Source organism: Phalacrocorax aristotelis, chromosome 6, assembly GCF_949628215.1.
Source record: "Phalacrocorax aristotelis chromosome 6, bGulAri2.1, whole genome shotgun sequence".
Classification (NCBI taxonomy): Eukaryota; Metazoa; Chordata; class Aves; order Suliformes; family Phalacrocoracidae; genus Phalacrocorax; species Phalacrocorax aristotelis.
In genome coordinates this window covers 17383744-17402141 of record NC_134281.1, presented here as the reverse complement: position 1 = coordinate 17402141, position 18398 = coordinate 17383744, and the positions used below count along the sequence as shown (strand labels likewise).

Sequence of the window (18398 nt, the reverse complement as noted above, 5' to 3'; positions counted from 1 at the left end):
GGCTTTATGGTCCTGAGAGGGTCACACCTTAATGCTGCTATCCCCTTTTCCCCCTTTTCGCCCTCAGGAGGTCACACCGGGAAACCAAGCCCTCAGCGGAGCCGTCGCCTTTGAGCGATCTCCAAAAGGGAGACCACCGGCCTGCAGTCAGCAGCCCTTCCAGGATGCTCTGGGTACGCGTGGTGACACTCTTTGGCTGCTTATCCTTGAGGAAGCGAGCCTGTTGCCTAACTTGGAGCAGCCGAAGGGTGCTCCCGCTGCCCTTCCACGCCTCCCCAGGTGCCAGAGACAAGACACTAAATGCGCAAAATAAAGCTTCCGAACAAAAGCCGGTTTTAGCGCTTTAGAGCATTGCCGGGACAGGCCGTCCCACCACTACCCCCGGCGACAGCCAAGGCCGGGGTCCTTGGGAGCCCGCAAAGGCCGTGCTACGGGACCAGAAGCCAGGCAGCACCAGGGGGCGTGTCGTTGCGCCGAGAGGCCGGGGCCAGCAGCACCGGGGGCGGGGCAAGCCGCCGAGGGGGCGTGGCTGTCAGCACCAGGGGGCGGGCCGTGTCGCCGAGGGGGCAGGCCCAGCAGCACCGGGGGGCGCGGCAGAGCCGTCACTATTCGAGTGACAGCGCGGCCCGCCGATAGGAAGCGGGGGCGGGGCCGCAGGCGCGGCGGGAGGGGGACCTAGTCGGCTGCAGCCAATAGGCGCGGGGCGCGCCCCTGCAGCCGGCGGGGCGGGCAGCACGTGGAGCGGCAGCATGGCGGCGGTGGGCAGCTGTAGGGCCAAAGCCCCACGTGGGGCGGCGGGACGGCGGCGGCCGCGGGCGGCGGTGAGGGCCGGGCCGGGCGGAGGGGGCTGCGGAGTGACTGCCCCTGCGAGGTCGCTCTGGTCGGTGTCCGTGTCCCGTCCCGTCCGATTCCATCCCTGGAGTCACCCTGGTTCGGTCCTCAGGTCCTGGGCGCCGAGAGGAGGTCGCGGGCGGCGGCCGTCCGGCCCGTCGACGAGGTACGAGCCGCGCCGCGGGGGGAAGCCGGTGCCGGTGCCGGTGCTCACGCCTGTCCCCGCAGCCCGTCGTTGGGACGGCGGCGGCGGCAGGAGGCGGCGGTAGAGGAGGAGGTGGAGGAGACGCTGCAGGAGAAGAAGCTGCGCCTGGCCAAGCTGTACCTGGAGGAGCTCCGCCAGCACGGTGAGTGCCGCCCGGTGCCGGTACCCCGGTGGGGCAGAGGGGCGTGCAGCCCTCGGTGCTGAGCCCGGCCCTCACGCCCCACGTCCGCCACAGAGGAGGAGCGGGCGGCGGCAGAGGAGGAGGAGGAGACGCATCCGGCGGATCTCATCGGCGACCGGCTGAAAGAGGACGTGGTGAGCAGCGGGGCGGGCGCGTCCCCCCAGTCCCGGCAGCGGCGGCGGGCTCTGCCCCGCTCCCGCGGGACCGGGGCCACCTCCGCCGAGCCTCCCGCTTCTTGCCCAGCTGGAGCAGAAGGGTCGGCTGCAGCGCCTGGTCGACAAAGACGTAAGTGCCCAGCGCTGGGGGCGCCGGGGGGCTGCCAGGCTCTAAGTGCTGGCTTTAGGGGCACTCGCGCACAGCCAGGGCCGGCACCCCGAGTTACGGTGCTGGCTCCGGGACCAGGGCCCTTCTTCTGCCCAGGGTGCCGGGGGCTGGTACCCTGGAGGAGGGAGGGTGCTGTGCTTGGGTACTCCCATGCTGGGGGAAGGGACCGAGGGAGGCCCAGCTCACATCCCGCTCTCCCTGCGGGTGCAGCCTCCAGATCCAGCCAGCATTCGAGTGCTGCGGGGGCACCAGCTGCCCGTCACCTGCCTGGTCATCTCTCCAGATGACAGGTTCATCTTTTCGGCTTCCAAGGACGGCTCCCTCATCAAATGCAAGTGTTCCCTTGGGGCCGTGACTGGCTGTTCCCCCAGCCTGAACCCTGCAGGGAGGGACCCTGCAGCAGCAGGAGCGTGGGTGCCTGTGGAGGTGGCTGGGCCCCTGCCCCTTCCGGGGATGTGCACGTGCATCGTTTTGGGCTCTGTGGGAGGCTCGTTGGTGCTTCCCAATATGTTGGGAGGTTCCCAGGGCGTGACTGCGATGCCTTTCCCGTAGGGGAGGTGGAGAGCGGGAAGAGGCCGTGCGTGGTGCCCAGGGGGAAGAAGGGCACCGAGGAGCGGCACATGGGGCATGCATCCCACGTCCTCTGCGTGGCCATCTCATCGGATGGCAAGTACCTGGTACGGGAGAGGGGGCTGGTGCTGCCACGTGTGGCGGAGGGGTGCTGGTGGGGAGTTCATCTCCTCCTGGGGTCCTGCGGAGAGCGGTATCTCTATGGAGAAAGGCATCCAGTATCGAAGGGAATTAGCTGTGCTTGAGGTGATTTATGGGATCCCAAGAGCTAACTGTATTGGAGGCCGAAGTGAGCCTAACTGGGAATGAGTGGCAGAAGCACCCCATTGTGACTGGCCCCGAGGCTCCATGCATCCTTGGCATAGACTACCTCAGGAGAGGGTATTTCAAGGACCCAGAAGGGTACAGGTGGGCTTCTGGTGTAGCTGCCTTGGAGACGGAGGAAACTAAACAGCTGTCGACCTTGCCTGGCCTCTCGAAGGACCCTTCTGTTGTGGGGTTGCTGAAGGTCAAAGGACAACAGGTGCCGATCACCACCACAACAGTGCACCGGCGGCAATATCGCACCAACAGAGACTCTCTGATCCCCATCCGTAAACTCATTCACCAACTGAGGAGCCAAGGAGTCATCAGTAAGACCCACTCACCCTTTAACAGTCCCATATGGCCAGTGCGGAAGTCTAACGGAGAGTGGAGGCTAACAGTAGACTATCGTGGCCTGAATGAAGTCACTCCACCGTTGAGTGCTGCTGTGCCAGACCTGCTAGAACTTCAACACGAACGGGAGTCAAAGGCAGCCAAGTGGTATGCCACAATTGATATTGCTAATGCATTCTTCTCAATCCCTCTGGCAGCAGAGTGCAGGCCACAGTTTGCTTTCACATGGAGGGGCGTCCAGTACACCTGGAATCGACTGCCCCAGGGGTGGAAACACAGTCCTACCATTTGCCATGGACTGATTCAGACTGTACTGGAACAAGGAGAAGCTCCCGAACACCTTCAACACATTGATGACATCATCGTGTGGGGCAACACAGCAGAAGTTGTTTTTGAGAAAGGAGAGAAAATAGTCCAAATCCTTCTGAAGGCTGGTTTTGCCATAAAACAAAGTAAGGTGAAGGGACCCGCACAAGGGATCCAGTTCTTAGGAATCAAATGGCAAGATGGTCATCGTCAGATCCCCAAGGATGTGACCAACAAGATAGCAGCCATGTCTCCACCAACTAGCAAAAAGGAAACACAAGCTTTCTTGGGCGTTGTGGGTTTTTGGAGAACGCATATTCCAAATTACAGTATGATCGTAAGCCCTCTCTATCAAGTGACCTGGAAAAAAGAATGATTTCAAATGGGGCCCTGAGCAATGACAAGCCTTTGAACAGATTAAACGAGAAATAGTTCATGCAGTAGCTCTTGGGCCAGTCCGGGCAGGACAAGATGTAAAAAATGTGCTCTACACCGCAGCCGGGGAGAATAGCCCTACCTGGAGCCTCTGGCAGAAAGCACATGGGGAGACCTGGGGTCGACCCCTAGGGTTTTGGAGTTGGGGATACAGAGGGTCCTAAGCCCGCTATACTCCAACTGAAAAAGAGATATTGGCAGCATATGAAGGGGTTCGAGCTGCTTCAGAAGTGGTTGGTACTGAGGCACAGTTGCTCCTGGCACCCCGACTGCCAGTGCTGGGCTGGATGTTCAAAGGAAGCGTCCCCTCTACACACCATGCAACTGGTGCTACGTGGAGTAAATGGGTTGCACTGATCACCCAGCGGGCTTGAGTAGGAAACCCCCGTCGCCCGGGAATCTTGGAAGTGATTATGGACTGGCCAGAAGGCAAAGATTTTGGACTATCACCAGAGGAGGAGGTGACACGTGCTGAAGAAGCCCCACTGTATAACAAACTGCCAGAAGATGAGAAGCAATATGCCCTGTTCACCGATGGGTCCTGTCGCCTTGTGGGAAAGCACCGGAGATGGAAGGCTGCTGTATGGAGCCCTACACGACAAGTAGCAGAAACTGCTGAAGGAGAAGGTGAATCGAGCCAGTTTGCAGAGGTAAAGGCCATCCAGCTGGCCTTAGACATTGCTGAACGGGAAAAGTGGCCAGTGCTCTATCTCTGTACTGACTCCTGGATGGTGGCCAAATGCCCTGTGGGGCTGGCTGCAGCAGTGGAAGCAAAGCAACTGGCAGCGTAGAGGCAAACCCATCCGGGTAGAGAACCTGGTTGTAAAGGTACGTCATGTGGATGCTCACGTCCCCAAGAGTCGGGCCACTGAAGAACATCGAAACAACCAGCAGGTAGATCAGGCTGCCAAGATTGAAGTGGCTGAGGTGGATCTGGACTGGCAACATAAGGGTGAACTATTTCTAGCTCGGTGGGCCCATGACACCTCAGGCCATCAAGGGAGAGATGCAACATACAGGTGGGCTCGTGATCGAGGGGTGGACTTGACCATGGATATTATTGCACAGGTTATCCACGAATGTGACACATGCGCTGCAATCAAGCAAGCGAAGCGGGTAAAGCCTCTGTGGTATGGGGGACGATGGCTGAAATATAAACATGGGGAGGCCTGGCAAATTGCCTATACCACGCTCCCACAGACCCGCCAAGGCAAGCGCCATGTGCTTACAATGGTAGAAACAACGACTGGCTGGCTGGAAACATATCCTGTCCCCCACGCCACTGCCCGGAACACTATCCTGGGTCTCGAAAAACACGTCCTGTGGCGACATGGCACCCCAGAGACAACTGAGCCAGACAACGGGACTCATTTCCGAAATAGCCTCATAGACACCTGGGCCAAAGAGCACGGCATTGAGTGGGTGTATCACATCCCCTATCACGCACCAGCCTCTGGGAAAATTGAACGGTACAATGGACTGTTAAAAACTACACTGAGAGCAATGGGGGGTGGGACATTCAGGCACTGGGATACACATTTAGCAAAAGCCACGTGGTTAGTCAACACGAGGGGATCTGCCAGTCGAGCTGGCCCTGCCCGGTCAGAAATCCTACATACTGTGGAAGGGGATAGAGTCCCTGTAGTGCACGCAACAAGTATGCTGGGCAAAACAGTCTGGGTTCTTCCCGCCTCAGGCAAAGGCAAACCTTTGTTCGTGGCATTGCTTTTGCTCGAGGACCTGGGCGCACTTGGTGGGTGATGCGGGAGGATGGAGAAATCCGATGTGTGCCTCAAGGGGATTTGATTTTGGGTGAAAACAGCCAATGAACTGAATGGCACAATGTGAACTGCTAGATAATATTGTGTGTCACCTCTGTGTTGTATCAATGATATCAGAGTACAAGCCTCCCAATCCATGGAATATAGACTGTGAAACAAGCAAAGTGCAGCAGTGACGGAACGATGACTGACTCGGTATGCAGCAACCCGACGCCACACACATCATCTCTCCCACCCTGAAAGACTGATACGACAGATGGAGCCCAGAGTCATGGACTGGGTGAACTCAATGGACATTTTACTGGACATTTTACAGGGAAGGTCCATGAACTAAGGGAATGATGTCTGTGTAATATGTTAAAGGATGGGAAGGGGAGGGGTGGTGGTTGGTAAGGTTGTATTGCATCGTATGGGACCTGGGCATGGTGTAAATGGTATGGAATAAGGGGTGGAGAATGTGCTGGTTTTGGCTGAGACGGGGTTAATTCTCCTCACTGTGGGGGTCGGCTACCTTTCCAGCTTCCCGCGCTCTGCCGTGTGGTGGTGGGCGGGGGGCTGGGAGGGGCAGGGCCATGGTGGGGGCAGCTGACCCCGACTGGCCAATGGCATGTTCATTCCATACCATGTGACACCATGACCAGTATTCGGCGGTTCGTTCCCCTCCCCCCTCCCTTCCCCTCCCCCGGGGCTTTGCGCCTCTCGTTGTTCTCCTTTACATTGCATTTCTGTTGTTGTTTCTTTTAATTTTAATCATTAAACTGTTCTTATCCCAACCCGCGAGCGTTACCCTTCTGATTCTCTCCCCCATCTACCGGTGGGGGAGTGAGCGAGCGACTGTGTGGGGCTGAGCTGCCGGCTAAACCACGACACTCCTAAGCAGGATCCCAAAGCACGCTTGTAACTGATGGTAGTTGCCCCTTCTCTTTGTAGGGGCTCTATTGATTGTATCCAGCTCATCGGCGAGGAGCACGTGGTGTCGGGTGCCGATGACGGGTGAGCACGGGGCCGCGACAGTGCCTGGGGTAGGTAGGCAAAGCCCCCTCCTGCAACCCCCTCATGCCTCCCCTCCCTGGTAGGTCTGTAGCCCTGTGGGGGCTGGCGAAGAAGAAGCCGCTGGTGCTGGCCCGGCAGGCGCACGGCATGCAGGACGCCCAGGGCCTGCAGCAGCCGTACTGCATCTTGGCGGTGGCTGCCCTGCGCAACAGTGACCTCCTGGCTACAGGTGTGGGGCAGCTGCTTTGGAGCAAGGGTTTGGGGGTGCAGGGGGTCTGTCCTGCCCCTGCCCCTGCCCCTGCCCCTGCCCCTGCCCCTGCCCGTGCCCCAGGTTGGGGTGCATGGCAGTCTCCTCTCTCTACCCTAGGCTCCCACAGTGCTAGTGTGAAGCTCTGGAAGTGCAGTGAGGGATTTTGGAAGCTGGAGCCCCTCTGGGCTATCCCGTTGGTATGGGTCAGGAGGTTGGGGATGCTGGAGCTGGGCTGGGGGTGTCTCTCGGCGGGTTCTCCCCTCCCTGGGCAGCAGGAGGAGGCTGCGCGAGCCTCTCGCCCTGCCCTGTCCCCTCCAGGTGGGTTTTGTCAACAGCCTCGAGTTCTCGGCAGCCGGTGACTTCCTGGTGGCCGGCCTCGGGCAGGAGCACCGGTACCGTCCCCCTTCCCCAGCGCTGGCTGGGAGCACAGCCTCCACTGCCTCGAGGGCTCGGTGGAGGGTGACCCCCATCTCTCTCATCTGCAGGCTTGGCCGGTGGTGGAGAATCAAAGAAGCCAAAAACAGCATCTGCATCATCCCCCTGAAGCGGAGGGCTACAGCCCCCAGCTCCCATGTCCCTGACAGCTCCTAGCCCGCTGGCCCCGGAGCCGCTGCACCTGGGTCATGAAACCCTTGTCCCTGGTGCTGCGCCCCATGTCCTTCGTGCAACCACCCTCCTGGGGCCGGCAGCGCCGGAGCGGGGGATGGCGCGTGGCCCCCTGACCCTGCTGGCACCCATGTCATGCTGCGGCTCTGCCCTCTGTGAGGGTCTGCCCCCTTCCCTCAGCTTTGGCCAGACCCGAGCTCTGGAGGACTCTGTTTTAAATAAAAAATAAAAAAAAAAAGAACAACACAAAACCCAAACCAAACCAAATCCACTTTATTCACCTAAATTACCATGTCTAATGCCCCACGGCTCCTGCCGCCCTGGCCTGCCCTGCTACCTCCTCCTGCCCGTCCCCTGGCACCGACCTGTCTGCCCACCCACCTCGGCGCTGGCCCCGCCGGGCCCGGGGGCCCCACCTCGGCTCCTACGGCGCGGCGGGGCCCTGTGCCCCGGGGAGGGGAGCGAGGAGCCCCGTCCCACCCCGGCCCCCCCCGCCCGGTGCCAGCTGGTGGAACCCTCCAGGCGCGTGGCAACTAGTAAGCGGGGAACGCGGCCGCCCCCCGCAGTTGTGCGTCCCTGCGGCTGAGCGCACGGGAGGGCGTCCGGCCCCTCCGAGTGCCCAGCAGCCTTCGAGCGAGGGGAGCCCCGCGGGCCTCGTCCCGGGCCTCGTGTGTGGAAGAGAAAAGAGTCTCAGCGTGCCCGAGGGGCTGGGGGCTGCAGCCCAGCTTAGCCCAGCTGCAGGTTGGGCGGCACCAGCCCCTGGGAGCAAGGGGACAGGGTACAGAGGGGTCCCTGCGACAAGGGGGGTGCCCCGCTACAGGTAAACCCCAGCCCCGTAGCAGGAGGAGGAAGAGAGAGTCAGTCTCACCCACCCCCCCCGCCCGGGGCAAGGAGGGGTCCTGGGGAAGAGGGGAAGGGGGCAGTCTGTGGGTGCCCCCCGGGGGAGTGCTATTGGGGCACTTTGTGACACCCTGGATCACCCAGTGCTGTCCCCCCCAGTGTCTGGGAGGACGGTGTTAGGACAGGGTGAGAGCAAAGAGCCCCCCAAGCATGGCCACCTCTGCCCCACTGCCCCTGGCAGGGCAGCCCTGTGGGGCACAGGGTCCCCCTCACCCCTTTCCTCCGCAGGATGGCAGGGAGACCCCCTAGCAGGCCCAGGCAGGCCTGGGGGGAGAAGGAGGGTGTAGCTGCCCTGGCTCCCCACTCCGGGCCAAAGCCAAGCGAGATGTGCAAGGTCCAGCCGCTGCAGGCGGGTGAGTGTGCAGGCGCTACGGGCAGGGGGCTGCCTGCCTGTCCCTGCCCGGTCCCGCGCTCGCGTTGCCCAGCCAGGCTGGCATCGGGGCTCCCATGGCACAGTGGCCAGGGAGCCAGCCCTGTCACGGCACCCCAGGACAGGGATCCTCCCTGCCAGCCGGTGGTAGCCTGTCCCTCACCTGGGCACGCCAGACCCCCCTCCCCGTGCTGCCCTCCAGCATTGCGCCCTCGCCCCTGGGGCTCACAGGGGACACCTGTGTCCCAGCCTTGAGCCAGGACTGGTGACATCCCTGGGAGCTGGGCAGAGGGCTTGGCTTTTTGTCCCCTGCTCGCCCCCCAGCCCTGCCTGCCTTCTCTCGGCCAGATCCGTGCTGCTCCACCTTGGCTCTGCCCGGGCAGAACGAGGATAACCTGGACATCATCCGAGCCTTCCTCAGGAGCAGACCAAAGGTATCCAAGGCCAATTCTATGAGGCTGCGCCCATGTCTCCTGACCAGTCTTTCTGCCCCCATCCCACTCTCGCAAGGTGCTGGGGGCTGTGCTGCCCCCCTCCCCCCCAACCTGTCTCACCCCCCTGACGCTCTCTGGCCGCCTGTCCCCTCCCTGGCTGGCAGCAAGAGGAGGAGAAGCTGAAGTTTCTGGCCTCCATCTACACCATCTGTAGCACCAGCAGCGCGGGCTCCACAACATGGGACATGCTTTACTTCTGTTTGCTGGAGGTGGTGGAGGCCATCGAGGTGAGGCAGGGGCAGTGGGCAGTGGGCAGAGCCCTGGGGGCAGGAGAGGGCTCAGCCGGGCAGTGGGGTGCATGTGAGCACTGCTCTGGGTCTCCATCCTTGGAGATGCTTGAAAGCCAGCTGCGTGGCCTGGCTGGAGCTGGGGCTTGGACCCAATGACGTTTGCAGGTCTCTCGGCCAGCCTGTGGTTCTGTGATGGGCACAGCCCTTCCCACCATGGGGCTTGGGACCACTGGGTGGGGAGGGAGTGCTGGGATGGTGGCACCTGGGCTCTGCCAGCCCCGCAGGCTTTTGATGGGCAAGGGAGACTGCCCCATCCCGATCCATCCCACCCTGCTGTGCTGCACAGGTGCTGCTGCAAGAGGAGCCCACTGACCACCTAGGTACTGTGGTGTGGCGGCAAGCCATGCTGACCATCGCCTCCATGAGGTACTTGCCGCAGCCCCCAGCTTGGCCTCCCCACTGCTGGGCAGCCCTAACGGCACCTCTCCCAGGCAGGGGCCACCCCCAGTCCTGGGTCCAAGAGGGAGGCAGACAGCAGGGCAAGGGGTGCCATAGGCTTTTCCCTCCAAATGCAAGTGTCAGTGTCATGGGGATCAGCCCAGGTCTCCAACCCTGGGGTCTGTCTCCTCCTTGCTGTGTCTGAAGAGCACCTCTCTGTCCCCACAGCAAGGCGGGGCTGCTTCTGCAGGAGATGAGCAGCAGACTCCTCCACATCTGCTTCTGCAGCATCTTCCACCTCCCTCCGCAGGACACCCAGGGCCCTGAGGCTTCTCTCTACTCCGAGGTATGCCACGGGGTGAGCCACGGGGAGCTCCCCCACCCCGAGGCCCCTTCCTGGGCACCGCAGGGTACAGCCACGCCCACCCCCCACCCCGCCCAGGCTTCTAGGGCTGCCCCAAGATTCTGTCCCCCTCACAGACCCTGGCCACGATGGACAGCATGCTGCAGGTGCTGGTAAGCAGCGCCGGTGCTCTCGGCATCCTGGAGCTGCAGAACATCTTGCAGGTCTGGCCTTGGCACAGGGTCCCCACAAGCATTGACCCATGGCTTGAGTGGTGCCCCGCCCCTCCCCAATCAGTGCCTGGTGCAAGGAGGGGGGCAAAGATGTTCCTCCTTCCCTGCGCTGCCTCCCCACCAGCCCCCTGCCTCCTGGCTGCTGCCAGAGCTCCTTTTGCTCCTGCCCCAGCCCACCCCGCTCCTGCAGCCCTGCCTGCTGTTCGTCCTGCCCAACACTCCCTCACAGATGGATCTGCCTGTCTGGCAAGGGGAGCCCAGCCCTGGGACTTTCCCCCGGGCCACATCCTAGAGCCTCCACCACAGGTCCCCAGGGAGGTGGTCACCCCAAAGTCTTGGGTTCCTTGGGTGGGGGGTGGAGGGACCTTTTTTTGGGTGGGGAGCGAGTGAGTGGAAGGCAGCAGAGGCAGCGGCAGGAGTGGGATGCGGTGGCCTGCCTGGCTGCAGCAGGTTGCTTCGAGGGGCAAGAAGGGCACGTGCCCTGGGCCCAGGCCCTGCCCCGGCGCAAGCCTGGCCATGCCGTGCTGTGCCATGCCACCTCCCTGGCAGATGAGCAGCTTTTCTCCTCCCAGCTCCTGCTGCCCTTCACCGATTCCAAGCTAGCAGCAGTGCAGGAGAGGGCTGTGGCACGGATTGCCAGGCTGGCCAACTTCATCGCCACCGAACCCCTGCTGCAGGTACCGAGCTCCCAGTCTGGGCAGCCCCAGTCCCCCATCGCTGTGCTCCTGAGCCCCAGCACCTCCCAGGGAAGCTGGGCACCCAGTCAGCAGGAAGTCAGGAGCAGGGGTCTTTGCCCTGCCCCTGTCCTTGTCCGTGCTCTCTCCCAAGGCAGGAACCTGGGTCCAGCAGCCCTCCCCTGCGGTGGGCTGCTGCCTGGCTGCTCTGGGAGCAGCCGGGGCTCACCTTGTGCCTAGGCTCACCTCATACCCACACTGCCTCTCTTCCTCCAGGTCTGCCCCTGCTTCGCACAAGCTGTAGTCCTCAGGCATCAGTGCTCCAAGACACATCGGTTTGTGATGCTGGGGAGGCTGGTTGGGCACCTCACCCTCTGCTGCACCTGTAAGGACAAGGCGACCCGCCGCGAAGCTGCAAAAGCTCTCCGTCACCTGCATGCCTTCATCCTGCAGCAGAGAAGTAAGAGCAGCTGTGATGGGCTGGGTGCCCCCAGGCACGGGCAGCCAGGGACCACCCTCCTTGGTGAGAGAAAGCCTGATCCAGCCTGCCTGCCTGCAGTCTAAAGAGCCATTTCCCCTTGCCCCTGTTCGCAATAGCCCCAGACCCTCCCTGGGTATCTGCTCCCCAGACCTGCCTGGGTGCCCTCTTTCTTTACTAGTGACTTTTCTGCCTAAAGCTCTCAGACTGCACCTCCAGCTCTGCACCCTCTCTCTGAGCACCCTGGTTTTCGTCCTCCCCAGGCAGGTGGCCCTGGCTGCATGACACAGGGCAGCTGCAGCTCTGGGAGGACGGGCAGATCTCGCAAAAAAGCAGCGCTAACGAAATCTTTTCGGTAAGAAGTGCCTTCGGCTCCTGCCTGGGGTGGTCAGCATGAGTGAAGGGACACCTGATGCGTGGGGATGATGTGGGCTGACGCTGTTCCTGAGCAGAGGCTAGGCAAAAGCCCGCAGCAAGCTCCGCTTCCCCACAGAACCCTGACCCCCACCATCGGTCTCCTCCCCAGCGCAGCCTGGCTCTGCATCCCACTCTCACTGCACAGCCAAGATGCTCTGTGTGATGCTCTAGGTGACAAACCTCCCCTCCTCTCCTTCATCGCACAGATGTTCAAGTACCACCTCCAGCCCTCTGACCAGGTAGACATCATCCTCATGGCCATCAAGAGCTTGAGAGCCCCAAGCGCCTACAGCATCAGGGCGGCTGCCCACATGGTGGAAGTCCTTGTGGCAGACCCTGCCTTCCCGATGGGACAGGTGAGTAGCCCGTGGGTGGCACAGCCAACACTCGGGCCCACCAGAGGATCGTTCCTCCCTGGGCCCTGTGCCTGACCAGCACTGATGCCATCTCAAGCCAGCGTACTGCAGCAGGAATGCAAAGCGGCTCCCAGTGGGAGCTGGGTAAACAGCTGCGCTCACCCCGCTGACACCCCCACTCCCTTCTGTGTCTGTCGTCCAGGTGCTGAACATCGTGTGGGCCATCTACAGAAACCTGCCCTTCATCAGGGCGGTGGTAGCCCTCAACAGCCTGGAGAGGGCCCTGCTGGTGCTGATGCACAAACAGCCCAGCATGGTGGTGGCCAGCCTGTTGCAGTGCTCCCCAACATGTACCTGGTACGGGGCCCACCAGCCTTTGGGGGTCCTCTCACTCCGGGAGAGGGGCCCTAAGACCCTCCCGAGGGACTTCAGCCTGGCCATCCTCCGGGGTGTCCCTGCTGACAGAGCCCTGGGTCCCCGCAGTGTTGCGATGCGCATGTGGAAGGTGACACTCTCCAAGCCCCAGGTTGCGGAGAAGGTGCTGCAGGAGCTGCTCAGCAGGCTGATGAACCAGTCGCCGTGCAAGACCTCCACCTCTACTGGGGACAACCCCCGCGTCCTCTCCCTGGCTGTGAGTTACTGGATGAGGCCTCACTGACCTCTGGGGCTGCTCTCGGCTGTCCAGGGCCTCCACTCTCCTTCCCTGCCCATCCCAAGCCTTGACGTCCCCAGGGGCGTAGGGACGTCTCAGTGTCTAGCTGTCTTCTGCAGGCAGCCAGGACGGTAAGCGAGATCCTCCTGCAGCGCACCTGCCTGCGGGAGGTGGAGGCGATTTTCCCCCAGCTTTTCCTGGCACTGCTTTTCCAAGTGTCATTCACCACGGAGTTGACGGTGCAGGAGGTGCACATCTTTTGGAGGGAGCACCAAGAGGATCTGCTCGGTCCCATCAGGTGCTCCATCCCTGTCCTCTCATCCCTGCCAGCTACCTGGAGCCAAGGCAGGGGTGCCAGTGGGAGCTGAGCATTTCTCTTTGTGCAGGTCTGTGGTGCAGTCCATGAGAGTGCTGCTCTGCAGCATGGGCTTTGAGAGCCAGGCGCTGGCCATTGAGGCGCAGGGTGGCTGGGATGCCCTGCTCAGCAGCCAGACCCACCTCATGGGAGTCCGCATTGTGGCCAGGTGAGAGGCCCTTCTCCCTTGCTCCTCGGGGACCATCACCCCATGTCACCCCCTCCCTTGGGGGCACAGATGGCAGAGGGCTCCCGTTGCTCAAAGAAAGCGCTGCAGGTGGGTGATGCCCAGAGTGGTGCAAACCCCAAAGATATGTGTCTGCCTGGCTCAGGCCTGATGGTGCCTCCTTCCCCCTGCCAGGGAGATGATGAAGACCCCAAGACCCCTGCTCTCCACCATCTTCTGCCATCTGGCAGAACTCCTCAGTGTGGAGGAGCCCACCTGGGGGATGATCGCCATGGTCTTCCTCGTTGAGGTGAGCCTGACGGCACTGTTCCAAGCTCTCTCCGATGCTCAGCTCTCCCATGCCAGCTGCTGTGGGGGGAGCTGGGGCAGCAGATGGGCTCTGGTTGTCGCCGTGGAGGAGCAGGCGAGCAACCAGTGTGGTGGAGCGTGGGGCACGGGGCTTCTCCACAGTCCCTGCTGCCTGTGTCTGGGCTTGGTCGTGACCCAGCATCCTTGCCCTGAGGTAGTGGTTGGAGGCAGCACCACACCTCACCAGCTCCCGCTGTGCGTGTTTCAGATGTTGGGCTGCACCAGCCTCAGTGAAGAGCTGGACCGTGCCCTGGAAATCTTCCCCATGTATCTGCAGAGCCAGTGCCTGGGGATGCCCAGCCTGGTGCTCAGGGGCCTCCTCAGGCTCAGTGAGAGGCCCGACACGGTGAGTAGGGGGCAGCAGGGACAGCCGGGACAGCAGCCCAGGGTGGAGCAGTGGGTGACGGGTAACGTGGTGGCTCGGGCTTTTCTGGGCACAGGGAGCCATGCCGGCTGCTGCCAGCTCTCCTGCCTGCCCCGCCCTCTGCCCCATGACTGTGCCGTGCAAGGAGAGAGGCAGTAGTGCCGAGGGGAAGGGGCTTCTGCTGCCAGCACGTCCTGGCAGGGGTGCTGGTGGCAGAGTGACCAGCCCGAGCGTGGGGTCTGCAGAGCCTGACCGTGGGGTGCTGAGCCCCGGGGTGAAACGCAGCAGCTGCGGCAGGGGCTGCTGGCAGCTCGGGCAGCTTTCCAGGCAGCACCAGTTGCCCACCAGCCTACCCAGGGGGTCTGGTGGAGAAGGGGGTAGCCAAGGGGCTGGCAAGGAGCCAGAGCTGTCTGTCCTCACCCTCTGCGCCCTGCTCTTCTCACGGCCATGGCGGTAAGCCCTGTCTGCCAGGACCTTGCCCTTGTGACCTGCACTGCCTGCTGAGAAGCTAGTGGGAGGCCAGTCTGCGCGGAGAGGGTTTTCACCCCTCTGGTAGGTCGCTCCTTTACAAAAAGGAGATGGTGTGTCTCCAACAGGCAAGGAAAACCCTCGTCCTGCTGCCGTATGTCATGGAGCAGCTGCAGGGTGCTGACAGTGATGCCAGCGCCATCGCCCTGTCCCTGCTCAGCAACCTGCTCCGGCTGCTGGAGGGGAAGACGCTCAGCCTGACTGCCCTGGCGCTGGCTGAGAAGCTCCAGCCGCTCTTCAGCGACGTAAGGCTGGGGGAGAGACCCGTGCCCCTCTCAACAGGCACCTCCATTCATGCCTCCCGTGCTCTGCAGGGGGATGCTTTGCCCCGCAGCCCCCAGACCCCATCGCTGCCCTTGGCAGCTCTGTGGTGTGTCCCAAACCCCCACGTGGACCCACCCTGGCTCAGCCTCCCTGTCGCGGCAGAGACGAGGATTGCAGGACGTTGGCAGACGTGCTGAGCCCCACCGATGCACACCCTGCCCTGGCAGCATCCTCCAGCCCTCCGCAGGGTCTCCTTCTCCAACCCCCAGCCCCAGGGACCCTAGCCTCCCTGGGCAGACCTTCTCTATGCCACAGCTTGCTCCCTTTTGGAGCAGGGCTGCCTGCAGCTGTTTTGGGCCCCTTGCTTGCCATAGGCTTGAGACTGAGGTCCTCTTCCTCTCCTGCACCAGGAGTCGAGCACTGTGCGGGAGCTCTCCATCCGGCTCTTCCGAAACACAATGGGGGTTGTGGTGGATGCCAAAAAGAAGAAGATGAAGGAGGTGGTGTGGGGCAGCCTGCTGCCACTGCTCTTTCACCTGCACGACGAGGACAAGAATGTGGCCAAGGTGGGACTCCCAACCTGACCTGTTCCTTGGGCAGGGGGGTGCTGGACCCTTTAAAAGTGTGTCGCCATGAGGTCTAGCTCGCTGGGTCCCTAGCACCAGGCACAGCGCACCTCCCTGCCCGCTGCTGCCTTTCTCCTCCCGCTCCCCGGGTGGATGGGGAATTAGGTCCCTTTCCCACCCAGCTCCCTCCGCACAACCCCTGGCGTGAGTCCCTGCAGCCCCAGAGACGGCGCTGTGGCTCTGCAGCAGCCTGGGGTCACCAAGGCCAAAACACTAGAGCCTGACAGGCTTCCACCCAGAGAGGGTGGCTGCCCTTATATTCCCCCAGGGTGCTGAACCCGGTGGCAGCATCAGTCCCCAGCTGGTGCGTCTTCCCTGCACGGGCAGGGCAGGCTCTGAGCCCTCCAAAGAGGGGGGACACAGGGTCTTGTGTCCCTGGCGGTGGTGGTGGCATCTCTGCTACTCACCAGGCCTCCCAGGAAACCCTCAGCAGTGCTGGACAGTTCCTGAAGTGGCGGCAGCTGGCCCAGCTGGGCGAGACCGTGCAGGCATGGAGGATCAGCGAGTGCCTGGTACGCACAGCCCCAGCGCCCCCAGGTTCCGCCCTGGGTGAGCCCTGCCCCATGCCCAGCACGGGGGACGGGGGGCCTGTGCCCCCATGGCGGTACACACCCTCCTGGAGCAGGCTCTGCCCCAGGCTGTCCTCTCCCCCGGAGTCCCAAAGGGCACCCTGCCAGCAGGACGGCACCCCAGTGTCCCTGGGGAGCCCTCTGCTCCCTCCGAACCCCGATGCCACACGGCAGGGAGCTGGGAATGTCCTGCTGGGGGGAAGGAGGGTGGCCCTGGGCGGGGGGGGAGGGCCAGACTGGGGGGCAGCTCTGCACCAACCGTGCACCCTTCTCCTCCCTCCAGCTGGCCAGGAACAGGAGCAGGGCCAAGGAATACCTGCGCCAGAGCCAGTCCTACCTGCGGAGCCCGCAGGAGCCCCTGCGGCGGGAAGCTGTCAGGTTCATTGGTGAGCCACGAGCCCCATGGTCCGTCCCTCCTTCTCCCAGGGTCCCTGTGGCCCAGCGCAGGACCTGTGGGCACTCCTTCTGCCCATCCCACCCCTGGCTGTGCAGGCAGGGCTGGCAGGAGGCTCATCCATCCCCTCCCCGATGCCGCAGCCCAGGGTCAGCCCCCACCCCGGGGAGCTGTGCTGGCCAGGTGGGCTGGGTGGAGGGTTCTCCAATGGGCAGCGGGGTCCCCAACAGGCAGCAGGGTCCCCAACGGGCTGCATCCCCTCAGGGCTCATTGGACGGCAGGTGGATGGGCACGAGGAGTTGCAGTACATCAGAGAGGGTGAGTGAGGGCAGTGGGGAGGAGGAAGGACCCCGGCACGGAGCTCCCCCCTGGGAGAGGGGGGCTCTACTCCCAGCGTGTGCGTGTCTCCGGGGAGGGGGCTGTTTCTGGAGGGGCACATTCCTGACCGGCAGCACCCAGCTGAGCCTCCCGCCCCCCGGCTCCCTCCTGGCCCTGGAATCACGGGGCACAACGTGCCCTGCCTGGAGGGGACACAGGGCTGTCACCTCACCTCTGCTGCTTTGTCCCCGCAGTCCTTCAAGATGCAGGGAGAGACACGAGTCTCCTGGTCTCCTCCCTGGCAACACAGGCGCTCCTCATCCTCAGCTTGAGGAAGGCTGAGTCGAGGTTTAACGTGCAACGGCTGAGCTTCCGGCTGCTGAGGGCATGGACGAGGTGGCACTCGGCACCCAGCGAGGACTCTGCTCAGGCAGAGAGAAAGCAGCAACCCCAGCCCTAGGGTGCTCTGCGGCTTGGGGTATCTCCTCTTCCCAAAGTCTAACAGGAGAGAAGAGACCTCAGCCCCAGAGGAGCTGGCGTCCTCTGGAGAGCAGCAGGACAGCCGCTTTTTCCCGTGGTGCAGGGCATCACCTGCCCACACGCTTTGTCTTTGCCACGAAGCACCAGCTGCTGGGCTGGGCTGGGCTGCAAAACAGAGGGAAGGAGAAGCCGGAGCCGGAGCCGGAGCCAGAGCCGAGGATGAAGTTGAGGCTGAAGCCTTCCCTCCCCTCCCCAGGGCCACGCCAGGGTGAATCACTTTTTCTGCCTCCCACCGTCTGAGAAGCCTGCGCTGCCTGGGGCCGACGTGGCCGAGTGCGGGAGCTACAAAGCCACCAATGCTCTGACTCCGGCAGCTTTGTCCCCTCCGTGTCCCCAGCAGGAAGGGCAGCTCTGCCTCCTGCCCATGCCACCCATCCCCACCGGCCCTGCGCCCGTTCCCACCCAGGGACGTTGGAAGTCCCAAGAGGAATGGTAAGAGGTCACTCCGCGAAACCAAGCCCTCCGTGGAGCCGTTGCCTTGGAGCGATCTCCAAAAGGGAGACCACCCGCCAGCAGTCAGCAGCCCTTCCAGGATAAACTCTAAACAAGGCCAACGCCTAACATCAGTAACAATTCAGTTTCCAAATAAAACAGACTGGGGAGACAAACGCTTTGTACAATTTGGGCTGTGGATGACACAGATTGACGTACAGCTCCAATGTGTTTAACTCCATCAGGTGATACAATGGGTACAAACTGCATATTTGTGACAACACGTTGGATTAACTGAATGAAACATGGGATGACACATGGCAAAAACAGTAACGTAGCTAGACCACGCAATAGGTAAAATAAGATTTGTTTGATCCAAGGACCTCCTGGAAGCCAGGAGAACATATCGACATTCCAGCCTTTCCAGGTTTGGGGGGCAACATGGGCCAATTTCCGTATTCCGGCAGTAATTTGTTTGATGACTTTGCCATTGTCATTGATTTTTAAACAGCAACTAGAATCATGCAATTTCCCACAGACCCCGCCTTCTTCGGCTAGTAGGTAGTCGAGAACCAAGTGATGTTGATAAATTGCAGTTTGCATTTGGGTTGCCTGATCTGCCAGTAGGTCGAGGGCCTCAGCTGTTTGATTGGTGATAATTTCTAATACGGCTTGCAGCCGGATAATGCGATGTAGATTATAAATGGGTTCTCGAGCACCACTAACCCATTCATTGTGTAGCCAAATCA

The 18398-nt window shown here is 62.0% G+C and overlaps 2 protein-coding genes and 1 long non-coding RNA gene across 3 annotated transcripts; all 3 read left to right on the top strand.

Annotated features, from left to right (window-relative positions):
• The first annotated feature begins 31 nt into the window (after nucleotides 1-31).
• LOC142058256 (U3 small nucleolar RNA-interacting protein 2-like) lies at nucleotides 32-7958 on the top strand. Its single transcript, XM_075095412.1, has 13 exons — nucleotides 32-173; nucleotides 718-821; nucleotides 944-1178; nucleotides 1272-1351; nucleotides 1461-1508; nucleotides 1752-1872; nucleotides 2094-2350; nucleotides 3888-3916; nucleotides 6221-6283; nucleotides 6367-6512; nucleotides 6651-6730; nucleotides 6852-6925; nucleotides 7019-7958. Exons 1-13 carry the CDS (start codon nucleotides 32-34, stop codon nucleotides 7122-7124), a joined length of 1485 nt encoding a protein of 494 aa, XP_074951513.1. The 3' UTR covers nucleotides 7125-7958.
• Nucleotides 7959-12027: 4069 nt separating this feature from the next.
• On the top strand, nucleotides 12028-15354 carry LOC142058255 (maestro heat-like repeat-containing protein family member 7). Its single transcript, XM_075095411.1, has 9 exons — nucleotides 12028-12072; nucleotides 12275-12429; nucleotides 12556-12703; nucleotides 12844-13022; nucleotides 13111-13248; nucleotides 13441-13555; nucleotides 13823-13960; nucleotides 14575-14751; nucleotides 15181-15354. Exons 1-9 carry the CDS (start codon nucleotides 12028-12030, stop codon nucleotides 15352-15354), a joined length of 1269 nt encoding a protein of 422 aa, XP_074951512.1.
• An 898-nt stretch (nucleotides 15355-16252) lies between these two features.
• Nucleotides 16253-16998, top strand: LOC142058337 (uncharacterized). The gene is made up of 3 exons (XR_012660917.1): nucleotides 16253-16351; nucleotides 16624-16677; nucleotides 16932-16998. It is a non-coding gene; the product is annotated as an uncharacterized LOC142058337 (long non-coding RNA).
• Nucleotides 16999-18398: the final 1400 nt, after the last annotated feature.